Here is a 16612-nt window from a genome sequence, read left to right as displayed (position 1 = left end):
ATATGTCGGTAGGTTGGGGCGACTTCAGGACAGAATATCGGTCGCAATTTTTGAGACTACTGGGAGTTGGATGCAGGGATCAAAGGCATTATGTAAATCCCTATGTTTCTCTTTGTTTCTGCATTTAAAGTGGAGCCCGGGAGCAATATTCTACAGACAGTAGCATGCCCAATTCCTCGGTGACTCATTGGTGGGTAGCCCCAAAAGTGTGTGCTAAAAATTCTTCTGCAAAGACACTGTACTATAACAGCTCTAAAAGAGACAGGCTTTATTTTCCTTTTTTTTTAATTAACACCACCAAACCTGTTTAGTACAATCATTTAAACCGGTGCCAAAAATAATCTTATGTACAAAATATATATTCGTTATGAAATATAATCAATAAATACCAACAGTGAAAAAATTAATATAATTTACCATTTTCAAGTACAAAAATTTGATTTTTAAAGACGTGCTACCATCTTATATCAAAAAGAACTTTGTCTGAAACTTACCAACCGGTGAAATATTGATCACATACACCCAAACCGCCCATACGTGAGCGAGAGGTTCCCCAATTACAAAAAGAAAAAAAATATCCCTCTCTAAACACTCAGAGCTCCTAACGCAACCTACGCGCTCTGGCTCTAGCAGGAGCCCTGGAAAGTGCATATCCATTGGGTCGATCCCCATTTAAGGCAAAGCGGGAAAAGCTGATTTCAAAGAGTCACTTCAAAGATCGTTCTCCTCTCCTGGGGCCAGGAGGCAGCGCGTGTCCAAAGAGGCGCATGGTTTAACCATCTGTGCATCGTTTTTGGGTTTGCAGCTGCAAACAAGTGAAGGGAAAGAAAGAGATAAGGGGGGAAAGTCCCCAAAACACAGTCCTAGCCTCAGACAAACTCTGGGAAGGCATGAGGGCTGTGCCTGAGACAGGCCGGGGCGTCTGCAGCCTGATAAGAGCGCCCTTCCTCCAGGGAGTCAGTGGGGCTCAGGCTGCCAGTCTGGGAGACTGGAGAGTACAGCGAGTCCCATTCACAAGGCGAGATGCTGCCGGGACTGGTCAGCTCCAGCAGGCAGGCGGTGGTAGGAGGCTGCCGGAAAGACTCCCTGGCCAGCTCCTGCTGCCCCACACTCAGGAGGCTGTGGTCGGCCATCCGCAGGGTTTCGGTCAGTGCCCAGATGTAGTTATGGGCAAACCTAAGCGTCTCAATCTTGGTGAGCTTGGCGTCGTCGGGGAAGGTGGGGAGGACGCTGCGAAGAGCATCCAGGGCGGAGTTGAGGTTGTGCATGCGGTTCCTCTCCCTGTCGTTGGCTTTCATCCTGCGGTTCCTCTTCTGCTTAGTCAGCACCACCTCGCTTTTGGCTTTTGTGCGTCCCCTTCTGGCATTCTGTTTCTTCTGCGGGCAATCCGGAGAGGACCCCTCGTCTGCAGGGCAGCCTCCTGCCTGCAGCCGAGCCAGGGAAGGGTTCGGAGAGGAAGGCAGGCTGCCAGTGCCAAGGGAGGAAGCGGAGCCTTCATCATCAGACACACCGCAGTACTGCATTCCCTCACTGTTCACCTGTGCACCAGGAGAGCAATTGGTCTTGGGAGACATCCTGCAGGGAAACCCAGGGCACAGGGAATCGTCAGTTTCCATTCTGCTCCATGTACGCTACACAACAAAATCGGTTCACACGGACACTCTGGGGACTGATCCTGTGCCTAATTCAGGGCAACAAGGCAGCTGTCCCCTGGGACTCTCGGATCTGCAGGCTGTGGGGGGTGGGGGGAGATCCCAGGTACTCGTAAAATAAAGATTTAGATCCGAGTGGGCAATAATTCCCCGCTGCTATTGGCAGAAAGAGTGAAGGGGGCGCTTACCTGGATCCCCTGGGGGTGAAGCTGGCGCTGAGGGAGTAGCACTGTTGCAAGAACCCAGCCAAATTGGTCCCCTTGTCTTCTGACCCCTTGGGGATGCGGAGCAGCCTCCTCTCAAGTGCAGTAGAGTGAAGGCTTTGCTTCAGGCACACGACCGCCTTTGAGCTCCTATATATAGCGGCCTGAGACAATGGGGATTTCCTGATCAATACAGCGTGTGCCCCCTTGGCACGCTTTATCTTATCAGCCCGGTTGGAGTGTGCCTGGCTCATTCCTGCCCACCACCGGCCAATCAGAGAGGCGGCTTGGGGCCGAGCCACGCGAGCCCCTCACTACTCCTCGCACAGCTGGAATCCCAACAAAGGCCCGCGTGGGGAGGAGGAGCAGGAAGAAGAGGGGAGGCTACAGCCCCATTCTCCCTCGGCGATAGTTCTGAAAGGATCGTTTCAGCAGCTCTGGGGTTACCAGAGAACACGCCCTTCAGCTGAGAAACTTTCCTTTGCAACTAGTCTGTTCTGCACCACCTCGCTCTGGCATGACACTGCTGGTGCTCACCCTACACAGGATTGGTGCTCATTTAGCCCCTGAACTCAGCTGCTTCTCCTCGTCTTGAAGCCAGTTGCTATTTCACTATAACTGATTAACTGGCGTGCCCGTACGAGGTGCTGCCCGCACCTGCTTCAGCCAGGAGAGATGATCCAAAGTAAATAACCCAACTAGCGCCAGCTTCTCACAAGGTTACAGTTTATTCATTTCTTCCATTCTGGGGGTGGGGGGAAAGGGGCCCCCTTAGCCCTGCGGTCAAGCAAAATCCCTAGCAGTTCCCATGCACCCTAGTTCAGATTTCCGATTCCCTGTAGGCATCACTAACAATCTTTCAAAGCTACACAAGAATGGCGCAAAATTCTTCAACACGCCTGATCCCTTGTTTTCAGACTTGGCAAGGGCAAAGCAGCTCTTGTTGGGCTCAACGCCTACCGAGAACTGGACATCTGAATATCTGATCTAGTGTAGCCCAGTAACTACGAGGCTGGGGGGGGGGGAGAAATGGTGGGACGAACAACAAACAACATTATTTCTTTTCTTTAGTAAATCCCTTCGGAAGGTACTTTAAATGGTACATTTAAATGATCTCAGTGCCAACTTTTCTTTTTCCTGCAAGCCCATCTAATTTTAAGGATGGTGAAACATGATCTCAGAGATATTTAAGCAACAGCAACCTTATACACACAAATCCCCAACATAAAAAGTAACTTCATCGTTTGTTTTAGGAGCAGATAGAGACATAGAGATTTCCACAGATGAATACTTGAAACCCACTTTTTAAAATTTAGATTCATAGGAGAAATTGAGTTTCCAGGAAGAAAAAATATGTTGAGAAAAATAACTATGTTCTATGTATGTCGTCTTTGCCTTTGCCTTGCCCTGTCAATCCAAGCTGGTGGTTCTTGTTCTTCATCACCAAGCGTTTTTGACACCAACCTTTTTCATGCCCTATTTCAGTGTCTTGAACCACCTTTTACTAGGTCCTTCTCATGGTCTTTGTCCCCTGACTACAAGCTCTTGTACTCTCTGGCCAACATATACCACAGCTAGGCATCTCCTATGACCCAGCCATCTCAGTTGATACTCCTCAGCTTTTCTGTGATGGGGGCAACCTGCATTTTGCCTCATATTATTTAATTGCATAGCCTATCAGCTCTCATCTTGCCCAGCATGCACCTAAGCATTCTCACTTGGGCAGTGTGAAGTAGTTGTTGTTCTCTCTTCCTCATTGGCCAGCATTCTGACCATTGGCAGGCCTATACCCTTTACTCTTTAGTTTAGTTGGCATATTCTTATCACAAAGAATTCCCATCAATTCCTTCCACTTGCACCATATGCAATACTTGCAGCTCCTAACATCCACATCAACGTCATGGTTCAACACTGAATAGAGATATTTAAATTGTTTAAATGTAAATTAAGTGCCTCTATGTATGCATATAATAAAATGCAGGTACCATATTAGCCAAATAAAACAAGGAGTCCTAACCCTGAGAAAATAGGCAATGAGAGACTTTAAGGAAAAGCATATCCTGAAGCAGTAAGAATTCCTGCGGTTGCTATATTTGTACTGTCCAGGGAGCTTTGGGAAATATTTCTATAGATCAACTAACAGTAAACTGCTTCAACTTGATTCTATGTGTGTAGGCTCAGATACTTTGGACAACCCTTTCATCACTTGAATCCAGTACAGTCTTTTATATACTCTTTTTCTCTTTGGTAAATTAAGCACAAAGGTCCTAAGAAGCCTACACGAGGCAGCTGTAATGAATTGGGGTAATATGCTTAGCCTTGATCAAGGTAAATAGAATAGTACTTAATAACTGCCTCAAGTTCACATCCCCTTGCCCATGAGACACTTGTCCCACTATGTAAGTTGACCTCCTAAAACCCATGCTCCCTTTGTCCCCTTTTCCCCTCTCTCCACCATACAAGAGGAAAGGACAGAAGACACCTGTGAACTCCTTCACTATCACCTCCTCTATGCAGCAGAATGCAAAGCTGGAGGAGTCTCCCAGAGTGCGCTTGCCCACTCTCCGTAAAGACAAGCAAGATGGTGAGGCCTCGCCTAGGCCATTCGACACCCCCAAAGAAAGGCTCTGTATCTATATCTGTTTATACAGGCCCCAAACTGTGGTTCTAAAGCTGCTTGCCCAGCAATAATCAAGGAACCATCCTTCAGATTTGGTTCTGCCCTTTAGCATGCCTGCCCCCACTACTTTACAACCAGATACTTGGGGGAAGAGGGCAGTCTTACTAGGTAGGCCTGCTGCACCTCTCATTCAAGAAGCATCTGAGAGGGAAGGCCTCTCTGGCCAGGCTCTCACTCCCCTCCCTCCCTTATAGGAGCAGAATGGTTTTCATGCCAGGCTGTGATCCTGGTTTCCAACATGGCCAAATTAACTTGGAAAAATATATAGATCTATGACGTGAATAAGGAAAAAATAAGTCAACACCTGTATTTAGTTTGAATTAACCACTAGTTCGGTAGGTGGAGGAACACCACTAGATGGTGAGAGCTTAATCTTATAAATAGCTGAGAGCACAACAAAAGCTCTTGACTAGAACCTTATGCAGGCTTCTAAAAATTAGGCAGGAGACCAAAATAATAGAAAACAGACCTGATCCACACAGTGAGGATAGAAACCAATGGCATTTAGCTATTAGCCCAGTAGTGAGACAGTTTGGTTTTCTTTACAGTGTAGGAGGCTGATGTTCCAGCCTGTGCGTGAGAAAAAAAACATCCCCCATTAAGAGGAGTATAAGGTTTTGCTCTCAAGATTCAGCTGGACTGAACAAAGAGCTATTAGGTCCTTTGGCCAAAAAAGATAACTTGTTTGGCTTTTGGGGGAGTCCAGTGAAAAGGAACTCTGCTGGGAAACTTGTTCCCTGCAAGCCGTCCGGGAGAAGTGGGGAAGAGCCCGACGAGCGCAGCTAGATGCTTTCTTTCCCAAGGACGAAGTGGAGCTTTTCCCAGAACCCGCAGGGAATGATTTGGAGCCCTGCTGCAGACAGAATCCCCGGGAAAAGTTGATGTCACCAATTTTGAGACCTAAGCTCTTTTTTCCCCTGAAGAACTCGCTCAGAGCAAAGGATCAGGAGCAGTCACTTCGGTGCGCAAAACGTGCCAGGGGTTTTTGCGCAATAGCTAGTCTGAGCAGCACGAATTGTCTCTGCGGGGGGCAGGTTTACTTTCCTGGGGTTTCGATTTTAAATGATATGACATTTCTAAATGTCCAGAAGCCATTAATCGACCAGAGGGGGGAAGAGACAAGAGTGCTTCTAAAGCACACACGATATGGTTTGGAAGCCTTTAAAGGTTCACTTTCCTTCACCAAAACCACTCCTGACATCACTGGAGTTTGGCCGTGGGGATTCAGGCTGGGAGCTGTAACGGATACCTATGTGTAAAGCGGTGGTGCTGAAACAGCTCCTTCTCTAGGGCTGGAAACGTGTCCTCTGGCCCTTCACTGCTTGCCCACTTCGGCAGGGATCTTTGGGCTTCCCCCTCCCCAGCTTGGCCTTTGCGCACTGCAGTCTCCAGAAGCGCAGGAGAGAGGCAGGGTTAACATGAGGCTCCCAAGGGCATGTGCATCTGGTGAGTGCCTGTGATTGCTTTTAAAAGGGAGGCTGCTTGGGGTTTGAAAGCCTTGTTCGTTCATTTTTCAGGGGGACTGAAAGGGGGGGCACTTTTCTTCCCTCTCGAATTTTGTGTGCCCTTTTAGATTTGCAACAAGGGAAAAATAAATAGCAAGGCCCTGGCAGATTTTTGTGCTTGTGCAAATGGTTGACAAAAATCTGGTGAGCGAGTTTCCAACCCTTAGACTGCCCACTTCAAACGTCCTTCAAACAAAAGCTGAAGAGGAAAAGAAAGCCCCACCTGGTACCACTGTTTGCTAAAATAATAATAAATAGATTTCGTTTAATAAATAATTACAAGAGATTGTAAAGTGGAGTGCTTTGGGAAACATTAATCATGGGGCTGGGGGCAGCCATCACCTGCTGGGAAACAAGGCGACTTTATTGTTAAATCACCTTCACACTGCCACTTTCTGATAACTCTCTCCTATTGCCACAATGACTGGTCGGTTCTGTTTACTCATAGTTAGCATAACAAGCACAATATTACCACAAACGTGATAAAAATCTAGGGGGGGACTGCATTAGGTTCCTACTCACACCTGTCTGGGCAGCTTCAATACAGAGCTGGCATTAAATGGCCCTTCCAGGAGGGGCCCTTATGTCGTTTACATTGGACTATTTTATGCTACTTTATAACAGGTTTACTGCAATCCCTATCTCCCTGCCCTATTTGTCTTATTTTATTGAAAACATATGGTAACCAGTTGAGCTCCATCCCATCTTTCATCTGCCAGACGTTGGGGATGTTTTGCAATCTGGGGCTTGCCTGCAGGCTGCTCTGACCAACTGGTGCTGTTTAATTTAAGGAAAGGAGTTGAGATAACACTTGGCCTGTTTTTGTCTCGCTCCCGCACACAAACTTCAAATGTAAATACAATTTAATAAAATAAAATAAACGGTCTGCACCCGGGGTAGCCCCATGCGCTCTGGAAGCCTTTTTGGATAGGTGAGAGGGCCACCATATGCCATTTCATAGGCGAGCCCAAGGCGCACTGGAAGCACTTGGGATGGGGAATCACACAAGAAGGGAGACAAGCGATGGGGCTCCCAAAGTGGCCAGAGCTTTTATTTACACGTCCCCGAGTCCCCCATTCAGCAAATGACAAACAAACTCTTGAGATCGTTTTAGCGGAAACTAGCAGCCTGGCAGCACTGAATGCGTGAAAAGGTGCAGTGCGCACCGTAACACCTGTTGTGGGAGCGGAGGCGTCTCAGAGCCCCGCTTCTCTGCTTTCCTTTCCTCCTCCCTCCCACCCCAGCCAGGATGTGGAAGACTATTAAAAAGATACTGTGATTTGTGGTGACATATGTTTAGCGAATATGTGCATACTCTTCACAGACAGAGAGAGCAGCTGCTCTGACTAACATACCTACCCATAATATAATACCTGTGGCAGGCATCCTTGCGCCCTCTTTTGAGATGACAGACCCACTAATCTTGCTGACAACGGCTCTATTTTGTGACTTTATTGTCAAGTTCAACAGATGTACGTTTCTCTCTACCCCCCCCCCAACTCTCACCCACGCATACACAAATGTGTTGTTACGACACAAGGCCACATATGCCAGGCGCGAGGTGCACATATGCCCCCCTTTGTGAAAGGCAGCTAATTCCAACAATATTTTTTCCCGAGGTAAAAAACAAATCAAACTGCACCAAGTGGAGATCTGCACGTGCCATGAACTATATCTTCCCTTCTGCGAGTATCAAGGGTGCGCACCCAGAGCTGAGCCAACAAGGGCAAGTTGGCTTGAAGGCTGGGAAGCCTGACGAATGATTCACTCTAGGGGTCTGGCAGGTGTAACAGCATTAAAACAGATTAAAGATGGTTCAGACAAAATCCTGACAAAGATCTTTCTGGTCTGGGCTCGGGGAAAATTTGTGTTTGTCCCAGCAGCATCATGCGCCTCCTTCTACGACCTATCCACTGGGAAAGCTGAGCCAAATCACTGGAAAGGCGGTAGGAAAAATATCCTGTATCTTTGGTCTCGGAGGCATCTTTTCCCCTTGGGCAGAGCTCTGGTCCGGTTTGACACGTAAGATAGAGAAGTTAGTGGGAAAGGAAGAGGTAGGAACCAAGGGGCAACAGACCTGGCCTCGAGTGAGAGTGGATGCCAGTTGAAAAGGCTTTACTACAATGAATTTCTAGAAACGAGTTTTCGAGCCGGCTATGAAATTAAAACTGTAGGGGCTAGAGCGAGCCTCGGGGAGTCTGATAATCAAACCAGACTCGTCTGTAAAATACTCTGAACAAGGGAAGAGGACCCGTTTGTTTCCCCATTCGCGTGCTGGTAAGTTTCCCAAGACACCTTTCAGGGAGACATTGACATTTGAACATAGACTCCACCGTCCTTGTTACCAGAAATGCTTCCTGGAAACCCTGCAAAGAAACTCCTCATCTTCTGAAACAAGGGGCTTCCCCAAGGCACCCCCACGCCTGGAGGTGCCCGCCACTGATTTCTTTCGCGGAAAAGGAAGGGCAACGTCCGGAAGAAACCTGGGGAAAGCCAGTTTCTGCGGATTATTTGCTCAGTGCAGACGCATTCCTTGATCTGCCTGCCTTTTCAAAGTGGGTCCTGCGAATGTGAAGAACACAAAAGTTAGTAAGACTTTCCCTACACAGACCAGTACAATCAAATAAATACACACTCCGAATGACCATGTGTTGTGATTTACTTATCGGGGAGGGGATAAAGCATAAGAACCTAGATACTGGACCTCAGATATCCCGGTCTTTGCTGTCAGTAGCTGGCGAACGGATTCTTTTGTCTTTTAAATGCACTTTCGTCCTTTCCTAGTTAATCAACCCAGAGACTGCTCAGCCAGAGCGGTTTTATTTGTCTGCGGCTCTAAAGCCCAGTTCAGCATCGGTCTCTAAAAGGCACCTCCAGGGAAGGATCTCTGGCCTTGAAACATGACATCCCCTCTCCTCCAGAAAGAATGAAACATGCGAGGGCAAAGATCGGGGGGCAAGCCCCCCACAACCGGGCTACGCATTTAATTGATCACGAATGAGGAGGGAAATGGGGATCGTTCCCTTTCTCATCAGGCCACCGCAGAGTGGGCAATCAGGCTAAACAGTGTCCCACTGTGCCCTTTCCCCAGCGTTTCTCCAGCCCCCCCCCCCCACCTCCCGGAGCGCACACACTGACCTAAAGACATCTCCTGGGGTCCTCCTGGGAAATAATTAATTACTCAGCTAACTTTAAAACGCTGTGCAGCAATCAGTCTTCAAGTCAGTGAATAGGAAAAGCAGCAAAGGATGTTTAAAAAAGCCCCAACAAGTCCCATTTAGCACAGTAAATCTTCCTGCTGTTTAACTGTCTTTTGTGTGGCAAGTCCAAAAGGCAGCACAAGAAAAAACAGCCCTGTCTACATAGAATAAGGTCTCTGGGATCTTCCTGAGCAACTTGTACACATGCTTGTGGGTTAGCTAGCAACAGGCAGCCCACCCTCAGCTCCTGAGCCAGGGCTATTGAAAAGTGTCAGCTTGCCACCAAAGGGCCCAGTCCTGCACAGCCTTGCTCCTGGAGTAACCCACTGGATGTCCACATAAGTAATGACAACCTGCCTTAGGAAGGGTTTTTTGCAGGATGGGGCTCAACAGTTGTGAAGTTATTTAAAATGGGCTGGATCCTGCAAAAACTCAAAGGAAGACACTGAGTGTGAAGTGCAGGATCAGGCCCAATGGCTTTAAACAGAACTTTCCCAACTGGTTGCAAAACGTGGCCATGCATGAAGGAATATGGCATATGTGTGATATACTCTGCTGTTAGGTTAAAGGGTCCCATCTTTCTGCCACAGGAGTTAATGGGAGTCGGATGGCAATCCCAGATCCAATCCCAGATCAGAGTATATATTTTAGTGAATAGGTTTGAGGGAATGGGGGTACTGCTGTGTGAAAGCCCGGGCAAAGAGATGGGGTTCATATTTACATCAAGTACTTTTCCCTTCTGGGTTTTCAAAGGGCCATGCTTTTAAATGGTAAGACAAACTTCTAGCTTAATCTTGACGAATTTACTAAAGCAAAACTCTGATTGAAAGGGCAGTTTTCAGTGAGTGAGGAACAGGCCCTTAGCCTCCAGTTCATCCAGCCACATAAGCATGTGCCTAACTTGAAGCCTGTCAGTGGTTCCATTTACTTGAAGTCATCTGCTTGAAGTTAGTCGTGTGCTTAAGTATCCTGCTGAATTGGGGACTTATGGAGCAATTGTAATTAAAAATGGCAGATACAGATACAATTCAGGCAAAAGGAGCCTTTCACCAGGTGAACTCCCTGGCTGCCCCAGTTTCCTTTAGCAACCTGGTGTGAAATACTGAATTTTGATATAAGGATAAATGTGGGCAAGCCCTCCTTTAAAATGATCACTATATGGTCATATATATAGCAAACTATCAGCTTCCTAAACAAAATCTCCATTCTGGACAAAAGAATTTTTTCTAGGCATTTTGAGGTCCTAACAGATCAATCAATTTATAATTGGCTCCAACTGGTACTCCTATAAGCAGTAATACTCTTCACCTGCCTCTAAGTGCCATTCAAAAAGATTCACAATTCTTTCTGGCCTCTGAAAATAATCAGAGAAATGGCTTTCACTCTAATACGAAAGCACCACTGATCAAAGGTTAAACACACCAAAACACGAGAATTGGCGAAGCATAGCAATGAATGATTACTAAAAGCTGTAGTCTTTAAAACTGATTTTTTCTCTATAATAGTGAATACAAAGATCTGTCCAAGGATAATATCCTCTCCAAATCCCAGAGTAAAACACTGCCAGAAGATATATAAACAAAGTTGGAGCTTTCTTTTGTGAATTATTACATAGTATCAGTGGAATCTCCTAGGGTACGAAAGTGTCATTTCATAAGTCATAGAGGAAGAAGAGAAAGAGCTATGATGTGAAAATTAGCTGTGTTTTTGCACATCACACTTTATGTAAAATGCTAAACACAAATGCAGCTAGAAACACAAAAAGGTTGAGAATCTGGTACAAATATAACAATCAGAAGAGTGAATAACATTTTTGTAACCACACACAGAAAAAGTTATGTTAGAAGAACATTATTACAGCCACAAAGTCAAGCATCAAAAAGTTAGGAAATTACAGAATTAAAGTTGCCTGTACAACCTCAATTCACCCTTCTCCCTTGTGCATATGCAGTATCATGCAATCTTTAATTATGTGATCACATCCCACTTTTTCCAGAGAAGCCTTGTCTGGAATGGGCGACAGAGGATGGATCATTTAATGATTACCGGTTCTGTTCATTCCCTCTGGGGCACCTGGCATTGGCCACTATCGGAAGACAGGATACTAGGCTGGATGAAGCTTTAGTCTGACCCAGTACGGCTGTTATTATGTTCCTATATTGTCATTCTACATCTGGATAGTGCTCACTTAATGAGCAGCTACTCACTATTTTGTTTTATCCCCATTGCTCAGTATCTGGACCTCCGCCTTACTTCCTGAAAACCTATTCAAATCCTCCTCTGAAGACAGAATTATTAATTTTGTCAAGGTCTTTTCAATGGCACTCACCACTGTAGCATCTGAGTGCTTCACAGCTATCAGTGAATTTATTTTCACAGCACCTCTGTGAGATGAGAGGGTGATATTATCCTCATTTTACAGATGTGGAACTGAGGGCCACAAAAGATTGGCAAAAGTATCCACTAATTCTGGAGGCCCAACTTGAAACCTGTAAGGCCTGCTTTTCACTGCATTTAGCATTATATAACACTTTAGACTGCTAAAGCACAGCTTCCATTGATTTCATTTGCAGCTGTGAATGCCAAGCACTTTACAGATTCATAGAAATGTAGAGCTGGAAGGGATCTCAAGAAGTCATCAAGCTCAGCCCCCTGCTCTGAGGCAGGACCAAGTAAACCTAGACCATTCTTCACAGGTGTTCGTCCAGCCAGTTCTTAAAATCTTCCAATGACAGGGATTCTACAACATCCTTTGGAGCCTAGTCCAGAGCTCAACTACACTTATAGTTAGAAAGTTTTTTTCCTAATATTTAACCTAAATCACCCCTGCTGCAAATTAAGCCCATTACTTCTTGTCCTACCTTCAGTGGACATGGAACAATTGATCCCGATCCTCTTTGTAAAACCCCTTAACATATTTGAAGATTTATAAGTTCTCCCTCAGTCTTCTTTTCTCAAGACTAAACATACCCAGGTTTTTTTAACCTTTCCTCACAAGTCAGGTTTTCTTAAACCTTGTAATATTTGTTTTACTCTTCTCTAATTTGTCCACATCCTTCCTAAACTGTGGCATCCACAATTGTACACAGTACTCCAGCTGAGGCCTCACCAGTGACAAGTTGGGTGGGACAATTACCTTCCATGTCTTATATATGACACTCCTGTTAATGCACCTCAGAATTATATTAGCCCTTTTCCACAATTGCATCACATTGTTCACTCATTCAATATGTGATCTGCTACAACTCCAAAGCCTTTTAAGCAGCACTACCACCAGTTATTTCCCATCTTCTAGTTGTGCATTTGATTTTTCCTTTCTAAGAGAGGTACTTTGCACTTATCTTCATCTAATTTCATCTTGTTGATTTCAGACCAATGCCCCAATTAGTCACAGTTGTTTTGAATTCTAACCCTATCCTCCAAAGTGCTTGCAGACCCTCCCAACTTGGTGTCCATGATGCTGGCAGACCAGCTGCCAGCGCCCCTAAACCTCCCTGAACATTGACAAATCATAGAATATCCAAGTTGGAAAGGACCTCAGGAGGTCATCTAGTTCAACCCCCTGCTCAAAGCAGGACCAATCCCCAGACAGATTTTTGCCCCAGATCCCTCAATGAGCCCCTCAAGGATTGAACTCACAACCCTGGGTTTAGCAGGCTAATACTCAAACCACAGAACTATCCCTCCCCCTGCACAGTTGGAAATCAATCTGGCTCATCTTTGAGTTGGCACTATTAAAACAGATGTTAAGTTGATAAGAATGTGTTTAGTCTTGATGAAATGCTTGTAGAATGCTGTATGTATTGATCTCACCTATAACATCTGTAGCCCATATTATAAAGTTATATTGAGTGTAATTGTGTAACTCACCAAACAGGAAAGAAGCGTTAATTAGTGCCAAATGCTGGTCCTGCACACAAGAAAGCCCACTGAAACCAAATGAGACACTGTGAAACATCAAAGGACAAAGACTTTGTTGATTGCTCCCCTCACATCCATGAAGAGAGGGTCTATGTGTGAACTCATCCCATGAGCTTGAACTCTTGAGGAAGGCAATACAAATACCTGACAAAAAGGAAGTGTACTATTATGCTGCTTGGAATTCGGAGAGGGCAATATTTCTAAGCATAAGCAAGGGATCCCCAGGCAGTTTAGTTTGAGTTAGCCCTAAAGGATGTATAGAGTTTGCTTATATAACAGCTACTATCACCTTTTGAAACCTAATACTGTAACTCATTTGTGTACGTTTAGCTGCTTTAACCTTGTAAATAACTCTCATTTCTTTTCTTAATTTAGGCCTGGTCTACACTACAATTTTAGGCTGAATTTAGCAGCATTACCTCAATTTAAGCCTGGACCCGTCCACGAGATGAAGCCCTTTTTTTCGACTTAAAGGGCTCTTTAAATCGATTTATTTACTCCACCTCCGACAAGGGGATTAGCGCTGAAATTGGCCTTGCTGGGTCGAATTTGGGGTAGTGTGGATGCAATTTGATGGTATTGGCCTCTGGGAGCTATCCCAGAGTGCTCCATTGTGACCGCTCTGGACAGCGCTCTCAACTCAGATGCACTGGCCAGGTAGACAGGAAAAGGCCTGCAAACTTTTGAATCTCATTTCCTGTTTGACCAGTGTGGCAAGGTGCAGGTGAGCGCAGATCTCGTCAGCAGAAGTGACCGTGATGGAGTCCAAGGATGGCAAAAGAGCCCCAGCATGGACCGAATGGGAGGTACGGGATTTGCATGTCATATGGGGAGACAAATCCATGCTAGCTGAACTCCGTTTCAGTAAACAAAATGCCAAAACATTAGAAAAAGTCTCAAAGGGCATGAACGACAGAGGCATAACAGGGACACACAGCAGTGCCACGTGAAAATTAAGGAGCTAAGGCAAGCCTACCAAAAAACCAGAGAGGCAAATGTCTGCTCCAGATCAGAGCCCCAAACATGCCCTTTCTATGATGAGCAGCATGGCATGCTAGGGGGTGCAGTCACAACTTCCCCAACCCTGTGCTTTGACTCCATCAATGGAGAATCACGCAACATGGAAGCGGGTTTTGGGGATGAGGAAGATGATGAAGAGATTGAAGATAGATCATAGCAAGGAAGCGGAGAAACTGGTTTCCCCAACAGCCAAGATATGTTTCTCACCCTGGACCTGGAGCCAGTAACCCCGAACCCACCCAAGGCGGGCTCCTGGATCTTGAAGGCTGAGAAGGGACCTCTGGTGAGTGTACCTTTGCAAATATTACACATGGTTTAAAAGCAAGCGTGTTTAATGATTAATTTGCCCTGGCATCCACGGCTAGTACAGCTACTGGAAAAGTCTGTTAACATATATGGGAATGGAGCAGAAGTCTTCCAGGGACATCTCCATGGAGCTCTCCTGGATATACTCCCAAAGACTTTGCAAAAGGTTTCTGGGGACAGAGGCCTTATTCTGTCTGCCATGGTAGGACACTTTACCACGCCAGGCCAGTAGCACGTATTCGGGAATCACTGTATAACAAAGCATGGCAATATATTGTTCCAGTGTTTGTTGGCATTCAAACAACATCCGTTCTTTATCTCGTTGTGTTATCCTCAGGAGAGTGATATCATTCATGGTCACCTGGTTGAAATAGGGTGCTTTTATTAAGGGGACATTCAGAGGTGCCCATTCTTGCTCTGCTGTTTGGCTGTGGCTGAACAGAAATTTTCCCCACTGTTAGCCACAAGGTGTGGGGAGGGGTGAAGCGTGAGTGATCTCTCACACCAAACCAGCAAACCCTCAATACAAAAGGCAAAATGCAACCTTGTAACGAAAGCACATGTGCTGTGTAATGTGAACAGCAAGGTTTAACGTGAAAGTGTGCCCATTTTTCTCTAAAATGTGTCTTTTTAACTACCACTCTCCCTTTTCCTCCACCAGCTACAAATGTTTCTCCTTCGCAGAGGCTAGTGAAGATTAGAAGGAGAAAAAAACGCACTCGGGATGAAATGTTCTCTGAGCTTCTGCAGTCCTCCCACACTGACAGAGCACAGCAGAATGCGTGGAGGAAGACAATGTCAGAGTGCAGGAAAGCACAATATGAATGCAAGGAGAGATGGCGGGCTGAAGATGATAAGTGGCATCAGTTTGCTGACAGAAGGCAAGAGTCGATGCTCAGGCTGCTGGAAGATCAAACTCATATGCTCCAGTGTATGATTGAGCTGCAGGAAAGGCAGCAGGATCACAGACCGCTGCTACAGCCCCTGTGTAACCAACAGCCCTCCTCCCCAAGTTCCATAGCCTCCTCACCCAGATGCCCAAGAAGGCAGTGGTGGGGGGCCTCCAGCCACCCAGCCACTCTACCCTAGAGGACTACCCAAGTAACAGAAGGCTGGCCTTCAATAAGTTTTAAAGTTTTTAAGTTTTAAAGTTTTAAAGTGCAGTGTGTCCTTGTCCTTCCCTCCTCCCCTCATCCACCACACCATCCCACTTGGTGCTTCCCTCCTTCACCACCCCTCCCAGGCTACCTTGGCAGCTTCTCCTCTATGTGTGTGATGAATTAATAAAGAATGCATGAATGTGAAGCAACAATGACTTTATTGCCTCTGCAAGTGGTGATTGAAGGTGGGAGGGAAGGGTGGCTAGCTTACAGGGAAGTAGAGTGAATCAAGGGGCGGGAGGGGGTTCATCAGTCTCCCACCCCGCCATAAACATCTCCCCCTTACTGTCACAGATATTGTGGAGCGCACAGCAAGCAGCAATAACAATGGGAATGTTGGTTTCGCTGAGGTCTATCTGAGTCAGTAAACTGCACCAGTTGCGCTTTTAAAATGTCCAAATGCACATTCTACCACCATTCTGCACTTGATCAGCCTATAGTTGAACAGTCCCTTACTACTGTCCAGGGTGCCTGTGTATGGCTTCATGAGCCATGGCATTAAGGGGTAGGTTGGGTCCCCAAGGATAACTATAGGCATTTCAACATCCCCAACAGTTATTTTCTGGTCTGGGAAGAAAGTCCCTTCCTTCAGCTTTTGAAACAGACCAGAGTTCCTGAAGACACGAGCATCATGTACCTTTCCAAGACATCCCACACTGATGTTAGTGAAATGTCCCTTGTGATCCACCAGTGCTTGAAGCAACATTAAAAAGTACCCCTTTTGGTTTATGTACTCGCTGGCTTGGTGCTCCGGTGCCAAGATAGGGATATGGGTTCCGTCTATCTCCCCACCACAGTTAGGGAAACCCATTGCAGCAAAGCTATCGTCTATGACCTGCACATTTCTCAGAGTCACTACCCTTGATAGCAGCAGCTCTTTGACTGCATTGGCTATTTGGATCACAGCAGCCCCCACAGTAGATTTGCCTACTCCAAATTGATTCGACTGACTGACCTGTAGCTGT

The 16612-nt window shown here is 46.1% G+C and overlaps 1 protein-coding gene and 1 pseudogene across 1 annotated transcript; one reads left to right on the top strand and one right to left on the bottom strand.

The window, feature by feature from the left end:
* Positions 1-869: 869 nt before the first annotated feature.
* Positions 870-1616, bottom strand: NEUROG3 (neurogenin 3). The gene has a single exon (XM_032795204.1). The coding sequence runs from the start codon at positions 1614-1616 to the stop codon at positions 870-872; it is 747 nt and encodes a 248-aa protein (XP_032651095.1).
* Positions 1617-13919: 12303 nt separating this feature from the next.
* Positions 13920-15636, top strand: LOC142047809 (uncharacterized; annotated as a pseudogene).
* Positions 15637-16612: the final 976 nt, after the last annotated feature.

The sequence above is a fragment of the Chelonoidis abingdonii genome, chromosome 15 (assembly GCF_003597395.2).
Source record: "Chelonoidis abingdonii isolate Lonesome George chromosome 15, CheloAbing_2.0, whole genome shotgun sequence".
NCBI lineage: Eukaryota > Metazoa > Chordata > Testudines > Testudinidae > Chelonoidis > Chelonoidis abingdonii.
This window is presented reverse-complemented; position numbering and strand designations above follow the sequence as displayed.